The 19,975-nt window shown below is 59.4% G+C and overlaps 1 protein-coding gene across 1 annotated transcript in view; it reads right to left on the bottom strand.

Moving 5' to 3' along the window:
- Egfr (epidermal growth factor receptor) overlaps nt 1-19,975 on the bottom strand; it is a 135,210-nt gene that overhangs the window by 19,128 nt on the left and 96,107 nt on the right. The window contains exons 13-21 of the mRNA XM_005396877.2: nt 19,195-19,327; nt 17,596-17,686; nt 15,705-15,862; nt 14,891-14,929; nt 12,331-12,472; nt 11,043-11,165; nt 10,416-10,514; nt 4,869-5,054; nt 670-825 (exon numbers count right to left, since the gene is read on the bottom strand). Coding sequence (XP_005396934.2) covers nt 670-825; nt 4,869-5,054; nt 10,416-10,514; nt 11,043-11,165; nt 12,331-12,472; nt 14,891-14,929; nt 15,705-15,862; nt 17,596-17,686; nt 19,195-19,327 — 1,127 coding nt within the window. The remainder of the gene's footprint in view (nt 1-669; nt 826-4,868; nt 5,055-10,415; nt 10,515-11,042; nt 11,166-12,330; nt 12,473-14,890; nt 14,930-15,704; nt 15,863-17,595; nt 17,687-19,194; nt 19,328-19,975) is intronic.

Raw genomic sequence — 19,975 nt, forward strand, 5'->3', positions numbered from 1 at the left:
AAGGCAGTAAGACCGCCATTAGCGCCCCTCCCTGCAAATGTTAAATACAGCAGGCCAACTGCAAATGACGCCTCTGCCCAGGGGCGGGTGCTCTGGTGGCCCAGGGATGGCTTCGCAACTCCGTGGCTGAGTTCACAGGGCCAGGGCTGTTCAGTGCTAAGGGTTCTGGCCAGCCTGGGGGTCCCGAGCACCCTGCATTTGAAAGGGTCTTCAGGGGCAGTGTCCTCGGGTTGATGGCCGCTGTATCACAAAGGCCAGAAGCTCACCAGAGGAGCAGCTGATGCAGCTAGAGCCCAGCTAGGGGAGGCACGGGCCTGGCAGGTGTCTGTGCACCCCTGGGCGCTGTGACAGTGCCTGACAGCCCCAGCCAAGGAGAAGAGATTGGCTCCCCTTCTGCCAGTACCAGGCATGCGTCCCGGAGACACACGGGACCCCCAGAGCCACTGGTGGAGGGCTCTGGGTACTGCTGGGCAGTCCCTGCAGCAGGACCGGGACCCAGAGGCACAGTGAGGCTCCCAGAGCTGTGTCCTGAGCGGCAGGTGGGGCTGCAGCCATGTTGGTGACCACCTGGCGTCCTTACCCTCTCCCCTGCAAAGCCGATCCCCACACAGCAGACCCCGGCTGCGTGCAGGTGGGGGCGGCTGGACTCCACCCACCGCGGCCCCTCACCTTGCCGCCCTCAGCGTGGTACTCCTTCTCCTCCGCGCCCAGCAGCTTGGCCAGCCCGAAGTCTGTGATCTTGACGTGCTGTGGCGTCTTCACCAGGACGTTCCTGGCCGCCAGGTCTCGGTGCACCAGGCGCCGGTCCTCCAGGTAGTTCATGCCCTGAAACAAAGGGGCTGTGGTGAGGGGCTCCCCAGGCCCCTGGTGCTGTGGGGAGGTGTGTCAAGTCTGAACCGGACACCAGACGCACACCTGCTCTGAGCTGTTTCTGCCCTACGAGGACGACTTCCACCCATCTTTGTGCTCTGTGTGATGGACCCGGGAACTTGCAGCCGGCGAATGTTCATCACCACGAGGTGCGATCGAAAGATACGGTGAATATTCACGTTAAAGAACTGTGGTAGAGGACACCGCCCTGGGTCGCCCTCATGACACCCTGCCTTCAGACTCGCCCAGCCCACCACTCCCGCCGCTTTCTGCCGCCGCTCTGCAGTCTTTAGCTGTGCTGTCCCGGCCGCCCCAATGTCCATGTGATTTGGGAGGAGCCAGAAGCTGCACAGCGCCAGGCCCAGTGGGTGAGGCGGGTGAGGACGGGCGTCACGCGTTCATGAGCCTGCCTTTCCACCGGCCGGCGCGCGGCAGCAGCCTCCTCTGTCTTCGACTGCACCTCGTAAGGAGAAAGGTCCTGCACACGAGCTTCAGAAAGTGGCAAGGCTGGTGGGGTCAGCACATTCAAAGCAAGGAGGCGATCTGGAGGGGATTCATGGTAATGTGTCTTTTGCCACAATAATGTTTTGAAAGCTAAAACATTCGCTGTGTCTTCAGTCACGTCTCCCTGCCCATTTGAAAGGCAGGCCCTTTGAGCTGAAGTTCTAAACCGTTTACCCCATGACATTTTACCTCGCAGACTGACCGAGCATCATTGTAAAGCTGTGCTCAGGGAATGACACCACAAACTGGGTCTTCCCGGCAACCGGGTCTTCCCGGGAACCAGCCCTGCGCCTCTCACGAGGGCCTCTGACCAGACACCCAGGTTATCTGTGCTGCTGCAGAGCCAGATCAGTGTGGTCTGAAAACTCGGTCCTGTCAGATCTTAATCTGGGTGACAAGAAAGACTCTGTGGTCCCCAAAGTTTGGGGGAGGGCTGGATGAGTCACAGTCTGTGTAAACAGCTTCTTTATTGCAGGCTTTGCACTAACATGCTGTCAGGCTTGAAGGGAAGGTCGCGGGGATTTCCAAGCACACTGCTGATAGCATCTTCTGGATCAGAACATTCTCTTTGGGATTAGAACATTTTCTTTCATGGCATTATCTTGCCATGCCGTAGATGTGGGGCTCCTAGCTGGCTTGCACACCAGAAAGTGTGGTTTCCGGAACAGAACCCCTCCCGGGGGCGGATGCTGTCTGTGAGCTCAGGCTCAGGGGCAGGGTGGCTCCGCCCCAGACCCAAGACTGACTTCTTGATGTGGAGCGCAGAATCCACGCTCTCTGTGTGGCAGGCAGTGTGGCCTTTCGGCCTACCAGTCCGGTCCTGGTTTCCATCCTCGGTCACCTGTTTCGGTTTTGGTCTTGATTGTCATTATTTTTTTCTTTTCCCTTTTGCCCAGCTGATATAACTGTATTTGTCCTCTTAGGAGCTCGGTCATGACAGTGAGCTCACACAGCTGTGGCCAGGGCACTGACTGCACACAGGAACTGCCGGGAAACTCTGAGGCCCTGGGCTTCCAGCTTGGGGGCTGTGGGGACTGAGCTGATGGGATCCATCCTGGCTGGACTCCTGCAGTGGACACTGAGGGGCCAGTGCTAGGGTCCAAATAATGTCCTCCTTGGTGGACACTAGAGACGGTTGGAGGTGATTCTTCGGGGCTGGTGGCTCTGACCCTGCTGCCCAGGGAGATGGGTGGGCAGAGGCGGTTTCACAGCCATGGAGAGCAGTGCTGAAGGACGGAGCACCTGCACGGCGCCCATGGTCCTGGTGTCAGAACCAAGGTTTGATTCTGGCTCGCCCAGACTAGAAGCCCAGCCCGCACGGGGGAAATGGTGCAGGCCGGGGCCCCTGAAGTGAGACACCTCACACTGACGGCCCTGCTGCCTTGTCCTCGTGTTGCGGGTCTGCACATCAGTGTGTCTGTCCGAAGTGCTGGGAATCAAACCCGGGGCCTCCCATGTCATGAGCACGAGCATACCCCGGCCCTATGCAGTCTCCTCGCAGAGCTGAGGACTCCAGTGAGACCATTAAAGACTCGATGCTAAATTTCTGGGTTCTTCCTGGTGGAGTTGGCATTAAGGAGACCAATTGTGGTGGCACAGGAAGGTAATCCTAACACTCTGGGAGGCTGAGGCAGGAGGACTTTGGTTTGAGAGCAGCCTAGGCCACTTAGAAACTTAGGGACATCCTGTCTCACTATAATTAAAAAAAAGAAAAAGGTCCCTGGGTTCAATTTCCAGTTCGGGAAAAAAACCAATAAACCCATGCAGGTGAAGCTGGCTCAAGGAATGCAGAACTCTGCTAGCCCTATCTGGGCTGGGGACAGTTGGCCAGGTGGCCACACCTCGGGAACAAAGCTCATCTGCCCAGGCAGCACCCTGTGCTGAAAGGAGCCGGGCAGCCAGGCTGCACGAGAGCGTACTGGGCTCCCTCTCCCCAGTGGGTCGCTGGGGACTTGTGGAAGAGTTCTGGTTTCAGGAGGGTGGGCCGAGGACACCTTTAGAAATAATTCCACATTGAATAAAACTGCTCTGGGGTAGCTGGAGGTCAGCTCTGTGTCAGGCTGAACCATGTCCCCCAGTTTCATGTCTGCCCAGCACCCCAGAAGGTGACCTTACTTGGACCTAGTGTTTGGCAAATCCCTTCATCAAAGATGGATGTGGGGCCTCCCAGGTGGAGGCTGGGCTGTGTGCCAGTGACTGGCTCCTTTCTGTGTGCGAGCGTAGGCCTGGCCGCGCACACTGGCGCGTGACGAAGCCCACCTGCTCAGCGGATCCACCACCTTGGCCCAGGCGTCCCGATGTAGTGAGGTTGTTTAAAGCCCACCCTGTTAGCAGTTCAGGTGCAACACTGTTCACACGGGGAGGAGGAGGGGCAGCCCACACAGGGACAGCGCAGAGGCTACCTGAAGACAGAGGGACAAGGGGCGACCTGGCCACCTACCGCCAGACGCGGGAGGGTCTTCTGGGTGAGAGGACTGCGGACGCCTGGCTGGACTTTGTCCTGCGGGACTGTGAGGGTGCTGGGGTTGGGAGCAGCCCCCTCCGTGTGTGGCGGAAACTCGCATGGTGGCGTGAGATGAGAGGGTGCCCACCCCCTCTTCAGCACCCTTAGGGTTAGACACCACTGACCTTGGCAGCCCGAGGGAAGGGGCACCCCCTTCTGCCACGGTGCAGGGGTAGGAGTGCTGCTGCCCCGTGGTGACAGGAGGGGCCAGCCTGCCCCGTCCCTCGGACCCCAGGCAGCTGCTGGCAGAGGGGTCCAGGAACAGGCTTTGTGCTGTGAATCACCTTCCCTGCTGCCTGGGCAGCCCTGCTGGCTGTCTGAGGGGACAGAGCGTAGGGTGCACACCCCGGAGGATCTGCCACAGTATGGAAAGTGTACTCCTCGCCAGCAGAAATGGAGTTTAGAAGCTGGGTGCCAGCTGCTGCTGCGGCCAAGCTGAGGGGAGAGCCGGGCTGTGATCACCCAGGCAGCCCCTGCCCATCTGCAGGACGTGGACGGCCCTGTACCTGCTCTGCAGAGCTGGCCACAGGGACACTAGAGGATCCGCACCCCCCCTGAAGCCATCTGCCTTCTGCCCAGCACCGTCCTTGCCTCCCTGGCCCCGCCTATCCCAGCCTGGCTCCCCACCTAGTCCCAGGGAGAAGCCTCACCGCTACTGTGCAAATCACCACTGTGTCCCTGGAGACCCCGGAGCAGTGGGGACAGGGATCCCAAACTGCACCCAGCACTGTGGAAGACAAACCCGCGCACACCCGGGCACTGGGCTGCCACACGCAGCGGGGCAGGACTGGTTCTGCGCACGCTGGCATCGGCCCAGTTTAACCTGAGGTGAGGACAGGCGGTGTCCCCGCAGGCACACGAGCGAGCGTTCCGCAGTGCCCGCCACCCGGGACGAGGGCCTGGCTGCTCCCTCCCACTGGCGGCTCCTCCTGGCTCCTCCTGCTCGCGCCGGCCTGGTCACTGCCCGCCACTGCCACTGGCGCCTCCTCACCTTGGCAATCTGCACACACCAGTTGAGCAGGTGCTGGGACCCGATGTTGTCCTTGTGCTCGCGCACGTAGTCCAGCAGGCAGCCGAAGGGCATGAGCTGCGTGACCAGCTGCACGGTGGAGGTCAGGCAGATGCCCAGCAGGCGGCACACATGGGGGTTGTCCACGCTGGCCATCACGTAGGCTTCCTGCGGGCAGAGGGCACACGTGAGGAAGCTCCATGGGCTGGGGACACAGATCCACTCCGGCAAAGGCCCGGGGACGTGGTGTGGGGTGCAAGGGACTTGTGGAGGCTGAGGGCCTCGGGTGGGCGGGACCCTCCTGGCTGTGTCTCGGTCCTGCGTGGTGCGGAGCCAGGAGTGCCCAGTGAAAGATCTGAGTCCCCTGGTCCCGCTGAGTCTGTGCACTGTGGCCTCCCCTGAGGGGATGCCGCAGTCCTGACAGACACGGAGGGGCCCAGCACACCCACAGGGCTCGCTCTGTCCAGCCTGGCTGTGGGGTGCTGCCGCACAGAAGGTTCAGGCAGGGCCACCCAGCCAGGGTGGCGGACTGGGCTCCGCTCAGGCCAGCCTGGCCCTGCCCTCCGCGATGGGGCGTGGGGTCTCCAGGGAACACTTCGGGCAGCCCAGCTGCACTTCTGAAATGCATGTGGCACAGACCCTTTTCCAAGGAGAGGCCCTTACCTCAGCCTCCCAGTGGGCAGAACTTCTGCTCTGCACACTACCCCACCCTGCTCGCCACAGGCTCTGTGTGTGTGTGTGTGTGTGTGTGTGTGTGTGTGTGTCTGTCTGTCTGTGACACAGACTCTTATTTAACCCCATTCTGCCATCTTAAGGGGGAGGTTTATAGCGCTGCACAGCAGGGCTTCCTGTAAATTCTCTGTCCCACTGAAACTCAAGGGTGACATTTACTGGGCTGTGAAGGAGACCACAGGGACTGCGGGAGAATGCAATCCTGGTGGCAGGGCAGCCAGGCTGGAGGCTCTGCAGGGTGGGGTGGGCGCCCAGGCAGGCCAAGCCTGGAGGTGTGAGGGCTGGGGCTGGGCAGGCCGTGTACTTACTCCTTACTTATTTGTGCACCGCTTTGGGGTGACCTCGGGACATGTGCTCCCCCAGACCCAGGCCCTCCCATTCCTGGGAGCTTGCACTATCCCCTCCTCGTGAGGCCTCTGTCCCCACAGCATCCTGCCCCCTCTCCTGCTCCCCGTCGAGCGCCAGGGTCCTGCAGGTCACCTCAACCACTCCAGAGCTCTGAGAAGCCATCTTTCCTAGGGGACATTCAGGAGTGGGTGCTGTGGGGAGGAAGCCTCAGCTTCCGCTGAAGGCCCAGCCTCTGCTTGGAGCACCCAGGCCTGTGTGATTCAGGAGCTGTGCCTCCTGCAGAGCTCTGGGGCCAGCTGTACTGTGTGTAACAGGCCCTAGAGCTGGGCCCCCGGGCAAGCGTTGCTACAGGCTGCTGTGGACCCCAGCACAACATGGCATGGACGCTTTCCTGAGGGCTCAGGATCTGTTCCCAGGTAGGATGAGCAGTTTTTCCCTCATATGACAAACATAACATACTGACATTATGGGGCAAAGTAAGCCATGCACACGCCATCTCAGCACCCTGGGAGGCTGAGGCAGGAGGATGGCAAGTTCCATCCCAGGCTGGGCAACTTAGCAACTTAAGGAGACCCTGTCTCAAAATAAAGAAATTAAAAAAGACTGGGGATATAGCTTGGTGTGAAGGCCCTGGGTTCGATCCCCAGTACAGAAAAATGAAAGAGCCAAGCAGATGTTGAATACCCATGGACGCTGGGACAATGAAAACTCCCTCTGGGGCAGTCGCTTGTTTAGAAAGAGCTGCACAGAGCCAGCACGGGCAGCTCACCAGAGGTCGCGGGTGGGACTTCAGTCCAGGTGCGCCCCTAAAGCCCACTTGCTTGTGGTGGGGCTTGGAGAGGCGCTGGACTCCAGGGGCTCAGAGCTGACTTTCTGGGGTACCTGAGTAGCTCTCCCGAGGCAGCCCTGGTGCCATGCTGCCCTGCCTTGGCACTGGCCTGTGGCGGGCCGAGACCTCTGCAAACAGTGAGGCAAAAACGACCCTCTCCTCCTTAAAGGCATGGTGTCAGGGGAGCTGTGACGAAGCCACACTCCTAGCACAGACACTGAGGCCGGCCTTTCCACATCAGGATGAGGCCTCCTGGTCTCCTAACGTGGGCCAGTTGCCTCCTCCCCAGCCCACTACCCACCCACGGGTGGCAGAGGACAGCAAGGGCCCAAGGGCGCTGCGGACACAAACCATGGTGCTTCGGGGCCCCTGGTCACGGACACTGCACACGCAGGCACACGAGTAACACCCGTGTAAAGCTGCTCTGCCTTGCGCTCCCAGTCCTGTCCCGTGTTTAAACTGCAAAGGCTGTGGAAAAGCTCCTGGGCCACAGATGTCAGCGAGGCCCGAACCCTGCCTCTCCGCATGCCCGGAAGGCGTACAAGCACCCCAGAGAGAAGCCCCGCTGTCCGCCTCCCGGGTGTGCTGAGGTCTTGGCACGTATTGTTCTAATTTCCAGGGCAGAAACATCTGCAGAGCTGGCCCTGTGAGCAGTCCGCCTCGGTGGGCGGCGGGCGCCGACCTGGACCGGACCAGTACACAGCGGGGGGAGCGTGTTGGCCACACAGGCCGGGAGGCCCTGCCAAATTCCATCCTGCTGCAATCTGATCGGCCCACGGGACAGGCAGGCGTGGCTTCCTGCCACCCTCCCGGGCACAATGGGAGCCCAGTTAAAGTGAGCTTTGTCCTCCACTGTTTGTCTTGGAGATGGTGGAGGTGCAGCGTGACCACAGCAAGTATGCGTGGAATCCCAGGGCCACGGAGCAGAGCCCCCCAAGGGCAGCCCTGAGGCTTTGGGGACCACTTCGACAGTCTACCACTGTGTCCTCTTGGAGGACATGATTTCTGCGCCTGCTGCGTTGCTCGTCCCCCTCATCCATGAACTGCTTTAGGTTATGAACGCGGGAAAGGCTTGCACTGGCTCTAACTCCTGAGCACAAGGCCTGCGTGAGGGAGGCGCTCCTGACAGACTACACCGACATCAGTCACCGTGCCCCTGACAGCTCGGCAGAGCAGAGGCCCAGCACGTGCTGGACCCAGAGCACAGGGCCACTGGGCCACGCTTGCTGGACCGAATGAGGAGCCGCATTTGGAGAACGCAGGGGCAGCACACTCCACACAGGGAGAACCGGCCTCACGGCCGCGCACTGCTGTCCCTTCACGGAAGCCGAGCAGCGTCCCCTCTCTGTGGGGCTCTCGGCACCCACACAAGCCCAGGCAGCGGGATGCCGAGTGCCAGGTGCCCCTCTGGATGTGCCGCCCTGGGCCTGGAGGTGCTAATCCTCTCTCCTCTCCTCTCAGCCCCAACAGCTGGTGTTCAGGAGAAGGTCAAAGACATCACTGCAGGATGAGGGGGCCTGAAGCCAAGACGATGGAGCAGGAGAGGGACCAGGAGAGGGGTGAGAAAGGAGCAGAACGGCCCTTCCGGTGTTCGACGCTTGCAACCGTCAACCTTTCCTCTCTGCAGCTTCTGCTCCACCCCAGAAACTGTAGATTTCCTGAGCTAAAGTCTCCAGCCAGAGACTTGCGTGAAAACCGGCTCCTCCCCACAGATCCGATGCTGTTCAGAACACGTCCAGAGGGTCCTGCCCTGCGTTACCAGTGCAGCCCACTGGGAGGTCTCGAAGGAGTGAAAGGTGGGAGCAGGGTCAGCAGGAAGGTTTTCCTTTTAGCAGTGCAGGTGCGAGCCTGGTGCAAGTGAGCTCCCAGTCCCGGCCCCTGCCTCACACCCATGTTAACAGCCGTGACAGCACGCCGACAGGCTCGGCACGGACTCCTAACCCTTTCCAAGGGAAGGTGACTTTGTTTGATGAACGTATCATCGACATTAGGACTTTCTATTGACTGTATAGTAGTAATAATTATACCCACCTTCTCCTTAGGAGTGGGTGTAAGCGAAGGGGGGAAAGCGGCCCAGAGAAAATCAGAGTGCAGAGGGCACTGCCTTGGGAGAGTCACTGTGCCCAAGCACACTTAATAGGCTCCTGCTTGCTTTGCTTACAGGATGCCTGCAGTTGGATGGGGTGCAGGTTTTCTATCTGGCTTTCATCCTTGTAAGATCAGCAAAATTCTCCAGACCTTCGGGGCCACAGGCCCTGTTTTTCCTTTCCTTTGACTGTGTTTCCCTAACCCTAGCCCCGTGATGGTGAAAGACCTCCTGCCTCAGCCTCCCAGAGCGCGGAGATTCTTTATTTAGATTCCAGTGATAGCAAACGGCCTGTTGTCACACGCGTGCCGCAGGCTCGCCACCACTGCCTTGGCGTGATGCGCCTCCTCCCCTTTCACCTGCCCAGTCTCCGGACAAGAGTCCAAGATTTCAGTAGCTCCGGGCAGCTGGACTGATGTTGTGCCTGAAGGGCCTTGAAGCTGGCTCTCCCCAGCAGGGTGCAGCCCGGTGCTAGGCCAGGAGGCCAGAGCGGTGGGAAAGCCATGCGCAGCTGACACCAAGGCTGGCACTAAATCAGCAAGGGGTGGGTGGTACAGAAGGTGGGCAATGTTCTATTTAATGTGTACCGGGGTTGGACCCAGGGCCTTCCACCCTGAGCCCCAGCCCCAGCCTCCCTCTTTTTACTTTCAGACAGGGTCTCACTAAGCAGCTGAATTGCCCAGGTTGGGCTCAGATTTATGATCTTCCTGCCTCAGCCTCCCAGAGTGCTGTGAGACATGTGTCACTGCAGGCCTGGCACCAGTTTATACAATGGGCCTCATGTTGTTCCCCCTAGTCCTTCTTCATACAGTCACTCGAAAGCTAAGGTAATGTGGCAGAGCAAACTGCACCTGAGTCAGAGATAATGACAGGCTCTGGCCCGACTCAGCCTCCTGAGGCCAAGAAGCTTCCTTGAGGCACCGTTTCTTCCCCAAATGCACTGAATTGGAGATATTTTGTCCCAAGCCCTTTTGAGTGCCTCTCCTGAAACATCCAGCAAGCACTTTGCTCAGAGCGACACGCAGACACCTTCCCTAGAGAACAAACAGCATGGCGGGGACAGACTGACCCGGGGTCCCTGATCGGAATGGCCACACCTGCAGGTCTATTCTGCTTCCACACGACAACCTGCTCTGAGAAGTGCTGGTGAGGAAAGTGTTCCTGAAGTGGCGAGAATCTAAATAAAGAATCTCAGCACTCTGGGAGGCTGAGGCAGGAGGCTTGCAAGCTCAAGCCCAGCCTGGGCAAATGACTCAGGGAGACCCTGTCTCAGATTAAAAAGCGGCAAGGAGGCTGGAGAGGCAGCTCAGTGCTGTGGGCCTGGTTTCAACTTCTAGTACTGCAAAAGGAATAAATGAATTACTGGTCCCTGGGAGGTGGAGAAAGCGGAATGAAGAGGTGAGTGGATTGCAGCAGCTATAGAGGGAAAGAGGATTTGGAGAGAAGTCTAAGTGACAGCTGCCGATGCCAGACCCGGAGAAGGGGCTCCTGAGGTCAGGGCCCGTGGACACCTCGGCTCAGAGCAGGAACTCACATCCAGGATCTCCTTGTTGGCTTTTGGAGACGTGGCTTCTCTCAATTCCTTGATGGCCACAGGAATCTTCACTTTCTCACCTTCTGGGATCCAGAGTCCCTGGGTGGGGACAGGGAGAGTCAGCCGGCAACGGTCACACGTGCAGTGTTGACCTGCACGCTGGACGGATCTCAAGGGCGGGGGCACAGCTGGAACTGCAGCCGTGCTGGGAACGCTGCAGCGCAGCCACTCTGGCCGTGGGCCTCCCCAGCCTGAGAGACTGCGCCGCGTGGCGTAAGGTCAGCGTGGCTGACTTCCTGCAGCTCCCAAGAGCCTCGGCTCGGCCCCTCTGCAGCTCCACTTTCCAGAGCAGCAGACCTGGTGCGGGCTCTGCTGTGTCCTATGCAGGACAGGCGGCCCCTTCCCCACCTGCCCCACGCCCTCCTGTGCCACTCACCCCGAAAGGGCCTGACTTGCCCATTGAACGCTCCTGCCTCTGTCACCATCTCTCCATAACTCAGGGAAGCCCTGGGGCTCCCCAGCCCTCCGCCAAGAGGATGGTGGTGGGAATTGCAGATGCCGAGGACCCATTCATGTGGGGGACACAAGGGCCTGTGGCCCCCTGCCCCAAGGGCCCCCGGGACCCACCTTGTAGACCGTGCCAAATGCTCCGGAGCCCAGCACCTTGATCTTCTTGAACTCTGTCTCCTTTAGGATCCTCAGGAGGGCTTGGTTGGGGGCTTCTCCACTGGGGGTAAGGGGCTCCACCAGCTGTGAGGGGAAGGGGAGATGTGAGGCACCAGGTGCAGTGGTGTGCGGTTTTAGATGCTTGTGCCAAGGAGAATGGAGCCTTCTCTGAGGAGCCTGACATGCCAGGCACGGTGGAGCATGCCTCTTAGCCCAACACTCTGGAGGCTGAGGCAGGAGGATCACAAGTGTGGGCCCAGCCTGAGGGGCTTCCCAATTTAGTGAGACCTTGTCTCTAAATTTATAAATAAATACAAAAACAAATGAAGGGTGGAGGACGTAGCTTAGTGCAAAGGTCCTGGGCTCAACCCTAGTACTGTAACACAAACAAAAAAACCACAGTAAGACAGATGTATAAAATGTGGTGGAAAGACCCTGACGCAGGACTGCACAGTAGAACAGCACACCCAACACGGGCGGTTTCACTTCAGTTTCCACGCTGCCCAGCGGGACAGGAGACCTGGAGGGGCACACTCATCCTGTGGCCCCTCTGCTGCCCACAGGGCCCACGGCACCCAGGTGCCCGCTGCCCAGGGACAAAGGTTTCCCATGTGCAGATGGCAGGTGCCGGCTGAGGGCAGTGTGGAGGGCATCGCCAACCACAGAGCCCGAGAAGGAGCAGACACTGCGTGGACAGTGGCCCGTCCAGAGCGGCCCTGGCTCACGCAGAGCCCTCCCCGGAGCCAGCAGCCCCCGCCCCAGCCTCCCCTGCTGCAGCTGAAGCTGCCTGGCTGCGAGAACGCTTCGCACGACCCAGCCTGGAACGCTGGCGCTCACTGGGCCTGAGGCAGCCGCGTGTAACCCTGAGGACAAGCAGACACAGGCCGTCTCCTGGTGCAGTTCCCAGCAATGCAATCTTGTCCGCAGGGTCTGGACAGGCATGGGCACGCCGTGCTCCTAGCAGGCGCTGCCCCTCCCGTGGGTGGCCCTCGGGTCCCGTGGGTGTGCAGGGGAAGGGACGGGGAACCCGCTTTCTCTGCTTGCTTCCCAGCACCGAGGCTGTGGGTCTGATGGCCACGCACACTCCACAGGCCCAGAGCAACGGCTTGATTAAACCTGCCCTCTCTGCAGGTCCACTGTCTCGGGAATTTGTTAGTAAAGGAAACCCACCGAAGCCCTGTGAAACAGGAGACACTGCACTCGAGCTCCCAGCAGGCCGCCCGCTCGGGCAGGGCTCCAGCCAGCTCACCTCGCGCTCCTGCAGCAGCCGGCGCAGGGTGCGCTTGCGGACGATGTGGCGCCGCCGCATGAAGAGCCCGATGCCCAGGCCCAGCACCACCAGCAGCAGGAGGCCGCCCACGATCCCCGTGGCGATGGACGGGATCCTGGGCCTGCAGCGAGGGGAGAGGCAGCCTGTGATGCTGACGCTCACACGGTTCCCGCACCTTTGGCACGGCGCCATCACTTCAAACCCGGACAGCAGCGCACACAGCGCCTGGGGGAGGAAGGTGAGACCTCGCCGTCTCACGGGGCCTTGTCCACAGGGTGCCTACTTTTAATCTACGGACTGAGAAACATGTAATTTAAAATGATTCAGCTTGCACAGTGCTTTTATGTGACTTTTACTTTGTTCTCTCCTGGAGCTGGCCGAGCAATGGAGGAGCCCAGCCAGTTACCGTCTCCAAGCCGGGCGGGCAACAGAGACCTCGCCAGCCCAGAGGCCTCCAGGACGGGCCCCGAGGTTGCAGCGCCTTGGGACTGAGCTGTGAGGAGCAGCACCGTGGTCCCGTGTGATGTCGTCACGCAGTGCCAGTCTCAAGAAGGCAAGCTCAGAAGTCAAGCTTCGGGCTCTGTCAGGAAGCCTGAACTGGGAGTCCCCAGGAAATGAGCCCACACCCCTTTCGCTGGGTGCAGGGTGGAGGGTTATCATTGCTAACAGTCCCATTTCAATGCTTGGCAAACTGACTCCTATTTTCCAGTAGAAATGCTAAGGGCAAAGTTTAGTCAGCAGCACTGTTTGCATATAATGGAGGTAGCAGGGAGCACACACATCCCTCCTAGGTGGGTCAGCTGCGTCACGAAAACAACACTTCACAAGATTCTTCTGTGCCCGGGGGGCAGAGGTCATCTCTTGCACTATACACCACACCCCCGGCTACCACAGTTTGGATTAATGAGCTTTTACTATTCTGAAGGGAATGCTGGAAGACAGAAGGAATAATTTGCTATAGAGAGAGTTCCACGGGGAGCCACAGCAGTAAGACTGAGTAACTGAAAAGAGGAGAAGAAAATTAAAAAGAGTAAATTTGAACAAGAAGTGGTCACTGCTGTGTCCAAGTGTGGATGTGATGGGAAACCTCGCCGCAGGTCAGTCTGGAGTGCGGGGCTCGGAGGTGTTTCTGGGCACCCTCGCCCGCACCGTGGGGCCGGGCAGGAAGGAGGCCCTGGCTGAGGAGTTGCCTCACTTCTCTCGGGTTCACCTGAGGCCGGGTGTAAGCAGCTGCCGCCACCAGCTGTGGGCCGAGCGTGGTGGGCTGCAGCTGGGGAAGAACCAGTGAGAGGTGCAGACAGAGCCAGCAGTGGCGGGGAGGGGGCTGGCGGGACAGTTGTCAGAAACGGCAAGGGTCTCGCACACAACTCCTCGTGTGGCACAGCTGCTGGTGAGGGTTCTCTCCTGCTGCATGAACAGGAAACGCAATTTTGCTTTCCTCTGTGCCTCGTGTCCAGCCACAGTGGCAGGTGGATCCAAAGTGAGATGCCGAAGGAGGCCCACTGGCCTTCTCTGACAGCACGTTTCCAGAGGGAGCGAGGACAGAATCGCCCTGCCTGCCACCCAGCAAGAAGCCTGCTGGACCCAGGTTTGTGGTGGGACTGTTAATGGGTGATAGGGTGCTGGAGTCTCCTCCTGGGGGTGGTTTCTAGGTTCTTTTTGTTCTGAGCAAAGAACTGGTCAAGACAAGCACAGCAAGAGCAAAGTTTTCTACAGGCAGTAAAAGAAGCCAGCTCTGCAGAATGAGTTTGGCCCAAGCAAAAGTAGGAGAAGCAGCACACCCTGCAGCCTGAGGGTGCCCACCACGCACAAGCGCACGGGGCACGGGCTCAGTGTGGACGTCCTCTGGTGTTACCACTCCTCCTGGCACCATCGAAAACCTGCTCCAGTTCTCAGGAGCAGAGAACTGCCCTGCTCTGCCCACGTGTCCCGGAATTTTGTAATCAACAGGTCTCACCCACTTCCCAGCCAGCTTTGCCGTGCCCTAATCTCCTGTCTCAGGAATACCCAGGTTAGTGGGAAAACGGAGAAGCCAGGAGAAGAGAAGACTAAAATAAGGCCGAGGAAAACTGGTGCCAGTGGCCGTGCCTGTGCTCACGAAGAGCAGTGGGGAGGCCGCGGCAGCTGCTCCAGGAGCAGCCCGCATCTCCTCCCAGTCCTTCTACCCAGGAACCAGGTCAGATGTTACCTGAGGAGGCCTAGGGGACAGCCTGAGAGCTGGACACCCACAAGCCCATCATCCCAGCTACGTGGAGGCTGAGGCAGGAGGTTGGCAAGTTCTAGGCCAGCCCAGGCAACTTTGAGAGACACTATCTCAAAATAAAAATAAAATGGGCTGGGGATGCAGCTCAGTGTGAGGCCCTGTGTTCCATCTCCACTGCTAGAAGAAGGACAAGGAGAGGAGGAAAGAGGAGGAGGAAAAAGAGGGAGAAGAAGAGGAGGTGGAAGAGGAGGGGAGGACGATGGCGCAGGACAGACGGTTGGAAAGGCTTCCGGCGTGTTGGATGAGATCCAGCAGAACCAGAGCTGAGCTCCTCACCCGTTTGTGGCGCAGCCTTCCAGACCTGGCCCGGCACATCTGCAGGAAATGAGAAAGATGCACGTTTTCTCACCTCCTGCAGCCTTCGTTTGTGGAGACTTTCAATCACAAGTCACGTGAGGGAGAGATGCCCCCACCACCGGGGCCCGCGCCTCGCAGTCGGCTGATCTGGACTTCATCGTGTGTTCACACGGCTGTGTCTGTTCACGGACAGGCTGCCCTGGCCGGGGGGAGCTGGCGGGCCCGGGCAGTGTGTCACAGACTGTGCACTCCAGTGGCACAGAGGGCCCCCAGCCGGCTGCAGGTGTCGGGGTGCACAGGGAGGTGGAGGGGGCCAGGATGTGAGTGGACGCAGGGCCAGGCAGACGAGGGCAAGGTGACCGCGCAGAGCCCCTGCGGCCGGGCACCTCGCCCTGAACAGTCAGCTGTGGGCTGCTCCTGAGCTGGGACAGGGCAGGAGGGGGTCCTGGGACTCAGGAGGAGCCTGGGCAGGAGCCAGCCGGGAGCCTGGAAGCCCGTGCGCAAGCGCGGCCCGAGGAGAGGGGACGGACAGGGCGGCTCAGGGCCGCGGACGGCCTGCTCCAGCCTGGTGTCCGGACCTCGCTCAGCACTGCGACACAGCTGAGGGGTGCGCTGTTCCCCAGCACCTAGACCTGTGCCCAGCTTGTCCTGTGGCCGCCGCAGCACGGGGCCCGCGCACCCGCAGCGGCCACTCAGACGGCTTGGAAGCCACTGCTGGGACCCTGGGTGCCGGCCTGCGTGGGCACGCATCTGTGCTCTGCGGGCTCCGGGGCGGGCGCCGGGCCCCACTCACCCGTAGGTGCAGTTGAGGTGGCACAGGCGGCACACCCGGCTGGCGTCCGCGTACTTCCACACCAGCGTGTTGTTCTCCCCCATGATCCCCGCTGGGCAGGTCTTGACGCAGTGAGGGCCGTCGATGAAGTGAGCGCACTGCACGCAGCTGTCGGGACCCTGCACGGCGCACGGGAGGGAGTCTGAGCTTGCCCCTTTCTCTGCGAAACAGGGTTTGCTCTTCATTTGACAATTTGTATGAGGGAAAAGTGGGATGGTAAGGCAATTCCCAGAGTAGAAGACCCGTTCTAGGAGTGCGCTTGCTTGATTCAACCGCTACGAGTATCTGAACACGAAGTCCTCCTGGCTTTAAATGCACATAATGTACACAGATGTAAAAGAAACGGTTCAGCCACCCCAGACTCTGGGAAGCTGAGGCAGGAGGATCAAAGCTCCAGACTAGCCTGGACAATTTAGCTACTTAGTGAGACCCTGTCTCAGAAAAAAAGGGCTCGGGACATAGCTCATGTGAAGGTTCTGGGTTGAATCTGCAGGACGGAAAAGAAGAAAAAGGTATTTTTACACTGTGTTGCCTTCACTTGGTCTTTTGTGTGGAGACCTTTCCTCGTCACAGCCACCTTGGTTGGTGTACTTCTTTCATTTATTTTTGTGGTCCTGGGGATCAAACCCAGGGCTCCACTCTCGCTGGGTGTGTGCTTTACCCTCGAGCTACTGCCCCAGCCCACGATTCTCTGCTTAGTTTTGTTCCTGCTACACCCAGCAGAAGCCCAGCACAAAAGCCTCGGGCCATGGGGCTGCTTCTCACTCTCTGCCACGCAGGCAGCTGCCCGTTGGTGACATGCCCCCTCTGCCAGCCCACTGTGGTGGCTTGGATCTAGGCGTCTCTGAGCCTCCTGTGATCACAGCCAGGCTTTGGGGCGGTCCCTGCATCCTGGGGGTCACAGCTGAGTTGCGGTTAGGAGCGGGGCCTGGCTGGAGGCCGGCACTGGGGTGACCTGGGGGGCGCTCCTCCCTCCTGGCTCCTCCCTTCTCACTGCTTCCTGGCCACTGTGAGGGGAGCAGCTGTCCTCTGTGATGCACTCTGGCTTAGAGCCGGCCAGCCAAGAACTGGGCCCGGGAGCCAGAGTTGCCCTCTCCTCCTGCAAGTTACGGGTGCCTGGCATTGTGTCCCAGCCACGAGACAGCGGCGCAGGGAGCCACTGTCAGGCCGAACGGCCTCAGACCAGACCGGCTGGAGGCAACGCTGGCATCACCAGTTAGTTTACTGTGATGACGAAAACGTCACCGTGCAAACCAGGGACCAGCGGTTTCCTTCGTAACTGGCTGCAGCGGCAGCCTAGCCCCGCAAACACAGCCCCGTTACCCTCCTGACACGAGACAGCTGAGGAACGCTGTCCACTGGTGGATTCAGGTGTGGCTGCCAAGCCAGGACCTGAACAGAGCTCTCCACGCGTGATACTGACGTTCAAGACACAGGCCGTCTGGTGCCAGAGGAACCTGAGCTCACGCGTGTTCCTCACATGACTGATCCTAGACACGCAGAAATCAAGCTGAATTTAAGCTTTGGTAGGAGTTTTGCAAAAGTCTCCACTAACTTCAGTGGTGCTCTGCCTTTGATGGGATTTGACGAGGTGGGTAAGCCAAGGCAGCGGATGTCAGAGACGGGAAGCTGACCACCACGGGCCTCGGCACCGCCCAGGCGCGGGATGGGAAGAGCGCCGTTGGGAGCCGGGTGTGGGTGGGGCACAGGAGGGCTCCTCACACCTCACTCGCCGCTCTGTGCCCTCGGCTCCCTCCTGCGGCTGTCCCCCGCAGCGGCTGCCCAGACTCCTTCCTGAGGGGCTCAGGGGAGGCTCACCCACGTCCCGGCCGAGGTGGCGGAGGGCCCTTACCCGGCCGGTGCAGGTCACGTTCCTGGCCTGGGGCAGGCACTCTGGGTGGCACAGGATGCACTCGGAATTCTCCACGAACTCCCTGGGCTCCCTGGGAAGCAGAGGGGACTGTCACGCTAGCCCTTCCAGACAGGCGGGCGAGAGTCAGGGAGCGCAGAGCGCCTCTCCCCCAATTCAGAGCCCCTCCGGGCAAAGGTCGCAGAGCTAGGACTCCGGCACTGCGCTGTGGCGTAATGTGCGGTTTTATTAACTGGGTCCTTGCTCAGCCCGAGGAACTAACACGTAAGGCCCGTTACAGCCGTACACCGCCCTGCATTTGCCGTGGCTGTTTCCGTACACTGGGCAAGCAACACAAAAACGACAAAAGTCCTGAGCAGGCGTCCCTCCCTCTAGTCACAGACTCACAGATGTTTAGGTGAGGGGGAGGGAAGAGGCTACTGCAGAACAGGACGGAAAAGGAAGGTGGAGTGCTGAACTCCTGCAGGGCTTATTCCTCAGAACAGAGGAAAGTTCTTCCTCATAGTATTTTCACAGCCTTCGTCAAGATGTGTAGAGCAAGGTGCATTTTTCTTGTTAAATTTTCAGCTGCCTCACGATACCTAGATCAATCTGCCTGGAAATTAACTGAAGGCCCTCACGCCAAGCAGGGACCTGCGCCTCGAGTCGTCCTTTAGGCAAAGGGCATCAACAAGACCAAAAGAGACAGCGGTGTTTTGGGGTCACTGCTGAGTGGCCAGGCTGCAGAGGGAGCAGGTGCCGCTGATACCAGGGCTCTCCATGCTGACAGAGAGACCCAGCTTCTGGGTCTGGTTATTTTAATTTCCTCATATTTCAAAGGACACTTGAAAACTCAAAATGGGGATGTCCATTTGCAGTGGGATACTCCTCCCCTGAAGCCGAGGTAGCTTGGTCAAGTACCCAGACTGTTCTGAGCCTGTCAGCACGTAAGTGACTTGGGCTTTCCAGCCTGCGCCTGGACACTGCGGATCCAGGCAGAAAGGCAGATGCCCACCGCCCCCTGTCATGCCCAAGGTGCCCCTCCATCCAAGTTATGATTCTCTTACGTATGTTTTAGAATTGCCTCTTCCTCTCTCTACTCTACCATTCGACTTTCCAATGCATTTAGTTGTGGAAAACTCCACATCAGTGCTGGGATTTTCAGTGTCCACAGACTTTCCTCTTTACTGATCGCAACTCCACTCCACAGGCACCAAGCGCGTTACTTCTCCCTTTGCCCTGCTGCAGTTCATGGCTGCCTGCATCACTCGGTGTCCAGCTGCACCAGGGAGGCACAGAGAACGGAACCGAGCAGGAGACGGCTTTGTGTTAGCGGATGGAGACACCCAGGGTGCCCACCACGCTCTGGCAACTGCAGCTTTGCACGAGTTAGAAAAATTAAAGAGATTTTATAAACTGTTGGGCAGGTGTAAGTAATAAATAGAAGTGCTTTTTTCCTATAGTGATGAGCAGTGTCTCAAAAGTCTAACGCAGGCCACGGTCAACAAGACAGGCAGAGTCTGCCTGAGCGCTGCGAACCTTCAGCAACCCTGCAAATGACCGGGCGAGAGAGGGCTGTGGGGACAAAGGAATGGGTCTCACCCCTCGAGGACGTTGCACTTGGGCACGCACTCCCTGCCCCGGCTCACATTCCGGCAGGAGACGCAGTCCCGGGGCTCGGGGCCCCAGCAGCCCTCAGATGAGCACAGCGGATGGCAGACGTGGCCTTCAGCCTCTGGAAGACACAGAGGGGACAGGGTCAGGCGCCATAGGCCTGGCTGAAGAGACCACACCCTCCCAGCTGTGTGTGGCACCGTCATAAGGCCCCGAAGACGCAGGCCTGGGTCACGGCAGGCCCTCCTTCCAGGCCGGACCTGGCTGCTACCTGCCAGGCACCACACATGGAACTCCACTGAACTGAGTAGCACTCTGACAAGGGAATCATCACAGCCTTTTTCTTCCCTGGGCAAAGAACCTGGGGCCTTGGATCTCAGCTCCCTCCTGTTCCCCATCCCATACACAAACCTTCAGAGACAGAGTCTTGGGAAGTTGGAGCAGGCAGGGCTCCAAACTGTGATCCTCCTGCCTCAGCCTCCCTGGGGTGCATCACCCTTCCCAGCCCATCAAAGCCAATTCATGGGTGAGGAATCCCAAGTCTTCAGAGAGGAAGGGCACTGGCCACCTCACAAGCCTGGGAGGGACCGACCAGCCCTGGAACTCAGGTCAGCCTCTCCCAGTGGGCAGGATCTCCACCCAGAGCCTGCTGCACCCACTGGCTGTAAGGGCTGCCGAACTGCTCAGATCGGAACCGAAAGTGTGAGGTGGAGGCCGCCCGCCTGTCTGGGTGTGCGGGTGTGCACGCCCACCGTTGTCATCACAGGCT

This window comes from Chinchilla lanigera, unplaced genomic scaffold (assembly GCF_000276665.1).
Source record: "Chinchilla lanigera isolate Chin_1 unplaced genomic scaffold, ChiLan1.0 scaffold00055, whole genome shotgun sequence".
In the NCBI taxonomy this organism is placed as follows: domain Eukaryota; kingdom Metazoa; phylum Chordata; class Mammalia; order Rodentia; family Chinchillidae; genus Chinchilla; species Chinchilla lanigera.